Below are 3,172 nucleotides of genomic sequence, written 5' to 3' on the forward strand. Positions count from 1 at the left end.
TTCTTTCACAATTTATTTGTTGAAAAGGTTTGTGGAGATAAAGAGATGTGCACCTAGCGATAAACACAATTAAAATATAACGTGCCGTTTGTAATTTTACGTTCAGGTATCCACCTGATTCGATTATCTATGCCCCCATGTATTAGCGGATTAGCCAGTGTGGTAAACAAAAGTTATACGCGCGCCATCTGATAGGTACGTAATACCAATTAGTTAAAATTGATTATAACTGTCAACTGACAACTGTGTAGTATAACACTTCTTTCTTAAATATAAAGTATATATAAAGTCAAAAAATGCACACGTATTTATTGTTAGCTATTCGCTCCGAGGCTGATAGGTCTCGCCATCTACTGTTTTAAAATGAGAAACAGCGTGGGATTGTGTCTACTGCTTCGGATGGATTAACGACAGAAAATTAAAAATATATAATATAATTGGACTTGCGTTAAGTTTACGTATGCATTGTATGATGTAGTTGTGGCCATATTTTCATCTTACTTTCAAATAAAGTAAGTATATTGTCTAAAACGTTTTAAATTTGGCAATTAAATTTTTGCAATTTAAGGTTACCCTGCTCTGTATGTATGTATATATATATATATATATATATATATATATATATATATATATATATCAGCTTAAGCTTTGTTTCAGTTCAACGCAGATGGTTTTAGTTATTTTTTTAAATGTAATAACTACTTACAACTCATTACAATGAACGTCATCATAAGAACTGGCTTCCAAAATGTTTCACACCACATTTCCTTTCAACCTCTAACCGAAAAGAAAGGACAGTACCTAGTCAATGCAAAACATGTGCTCAAGAATACAGAAAGAATGGTGAAAGTTATCTAATTGAAGCTGAAATAATTAGGCAAGCTAGTGTATCGGAAGCACCATACAAAACATCTTTAACCGTAATATTACATTTAATTCAAATATAGTTTAATTATTTCAAGAGATATATGTTATTGAATAGTTGAATTTTATTATTTTTCAGATCAATGCTGCTCGTCAAGTAACAGGAGTATCCTACAACTGTGTATAATAAAAGTGAAAGGTGTAAGCATGTCGCAGCTCTTATTCGCTATGTCAACACCGAAGAAAGCTTGTCAAAAACGAATCATGAGCAAGAATGGGGGAAGCCAACTGTACGTCAATTTAGTAAAGAACAATATTCCAAAGGGAAATATTTTTACGAAATGTTCCCACCTGCGCAAAAGCCATCAGACACGAAACTATGTGCTGTAGATGTATGTGAACTAAAAGAATCATGTGCTCTAAAATTGGTGTTAATTGCTGCTTCAAGAAATCAAGATGAGCGAGACAAGCTATCAATAAAACATTTACTCAGTTCGATGTTGCTAACTGTTGAAGTGAATCTCAAAAGAGAAGACTGTGAAGCTTGTTTATGCAATTTTTTTATATTTTGTAACGAGCACCCAATATATAAAAATATCTACGTACTGGAAAGTAGCTTGCAGAATTTTTATGAAACTCATATTGTGATGATGGAAGAAGAAATTGTTAAATTGTGCTGTGATACCTTAGGACAGTCTACATGTGATAATTGGTTTGCAGCTAGGGTTCTTCGAGTATCTGCAAGTAAAAACACCCACAGTATAAAAACAAGAGCAAAGAAAACTGTTGAATCTTTGATCTCGGGTATGCTTTATCCTAAGAAAATATCTACTCCGGCAACTCAATATGGAAGCAAGCATGAATGTGATGCTAAAAAGGAATATGAACAGATATTTCACTGTGATGTTAAACAAATTAGGTTAATTGTTTGTAAAAGTAATCCATGGCTGTGTACAAGTCTTGATGGAGTTGTTATAGAAGACGGTTGTATCACAAAAATAGTGGAATTCAAATGTCCATTTACGTGTACTGATCAACCTGTAGTAGATTACAGTAACAAGAAGTGTAATGTCAGTTATTTGTATTTTTTTGGTGGTACCGTACAATTGAGAGAGTCTGCAATATACTACACGCAGTGTCAAGTTCAAATGTATGTAAGTGGATTGACAATTTGTGACTTATTTATTTACTCACCTGTCACAAATGGAAGCTGTATCATCCAAGTTCATAGAAATGAAACATTCTTAGAAAATATAATTTATAAGTGTGAACATTTCTACTTTAATTATTATTTACCTGCTGTAAGAGATTTTTTTTTTTACATGGCATTTGGAACTCGAAAGTTCATCGCCTCATCTACGCAAGGCTTCCACGCTGCCCTATCTTGTGTCAACCCCACCCAAGATGCACCTCTCCGATCGACACCCACCCGTCCTATTACTACTAGATCCGCATTTACGTTGTCCTCCCATCTACGTCTAGGTCTACCTACAGGTCGCGTTACCATCGGCCTGCCCTTCATGACACGCGCTGCCGTACGGTCGTCTCCCATTCTCGCTACGTGCCCTGCCCATCCCAATCTGCGCGATTTTATTATTCTGTTAATATTTGGTGACGCGTACAGATTGTGTAACTCATCATTGTGTAGTCTCCTCCATTCCCCGGTTTCCTCATCTTTCTTCGGCCCGTATATTTTTCGCAAGACTTTATTTTCAAATACCCTAAAACGGTTGTCCGCCTGCTTAGTGAGAGCCCACGTTTCGCACCCGTACAGAACCACCGGCAGTATTATTGTCCTGTATATTCTTATTTTAACGTTTTTAGACAACAGCCTCGACTTAAGTAAATTACTCACGGCGTAGAAGCAAGCATTACCCGAATGGAGTCTCTTATTTATTTCGACATTAATCTCGTTTCTATCATTTATGGTCGTACCCAGATACCTGAATTCGCTAACCTTTTCAAAAGTAAAATTCCCAACTCTGAGATCTTCCTCCCCCCTGCAGATGCCTAGCTTATCCACAATCATGTACTTTGTTTTTGATTCACTCACTTCTAACCCTGTATATTCCGCCGCTTTTATGAGGATTTCCGTGTTTCTTGCTACTGTTTCCCTACAATCCCCCAGTATATCCAAATCATCTGCGTAGTCTAGTATCTGCGTTGTTCAATTAAGCGTTGCGCCCAGCTGGCTAACCTGCATTTTTCTAACGACAGACTCTAACGCTAAGTTGAACAGCACCGTAGAGAGCCCGTCCCCTTATTTTAAATCATCGTGTATCGTGAAGGGTTCTGATAAATTACCGCA

The 3,172-nt window shown here is 36.6% G+C and overlaps 1 protein-coding gene across 3 annotated transcripts; it reads left to right on the plus strand.

Moving 5' to 3' along the window:
• The first annotated feature begins 350 nt into the window (after nucleotides 1-350).
• On the plus strand, nucleotides 351-2,726 carry LOC116738656. Of its 3 annotated transcripts, none has more exons than XM_032601811.1 (3): nucleotides 351-512; nucleotides 641-920; nucleotides 1,004-2,726. In XM_032601811.1, exon 3 carries the CDS (start codon nucleotides 1,206-1,208, stop codon nucleotides 2,724-2,726), a length of 1,521 nt encoding a protein of 506 aa, XP_032457702.1. In that variant the 5' UTR covers nucleotides 351-512; nucleotides 641-920; nucleotides 1,004-1,205. The 3 variants fall into 3 exon arrangements, with proteins under 3 accessions (XP_032457702.1, XP_032457703.1, XP_032457701.1); XM_032601812.1 differs by having other exon boundaries at nucleotides 647-920; XM_032601810.1 differs by having other exon boundaries at nucleotides 371-512; nucleotides 658-920.
• Nucleotides 2,727-3,172: the final 446 nt, after the last annotated feature.

The sequence above is a fragment of the Nasonia vitripennis genome, assembly GCF_009193385.2.
Source record: "Nasonia vitripennis strain AsymCx chromosome 3 unlocalized genomic scaffold, Nvit_psr_1.1 chr3_random0005, whole genome shotgun sequence".
NCBI classification, from domain to species: domain Eukaryota; kingdom Metazoa; phylum Arthropoda; class Insecta; order Hymenoptera; family Pteromalidae; genus Nasonia; species Nasonia vitripennis.

What these genes read in the sequence shown, in the direction of transcription:
- LOC116738656 (XM_032601811.1), top strand. Translation starts at nt 1,206, where the DNA reads ATGTTCCCACCTGCGCAAAAGCCATCAGACACGAAACTATGTGCTGTA.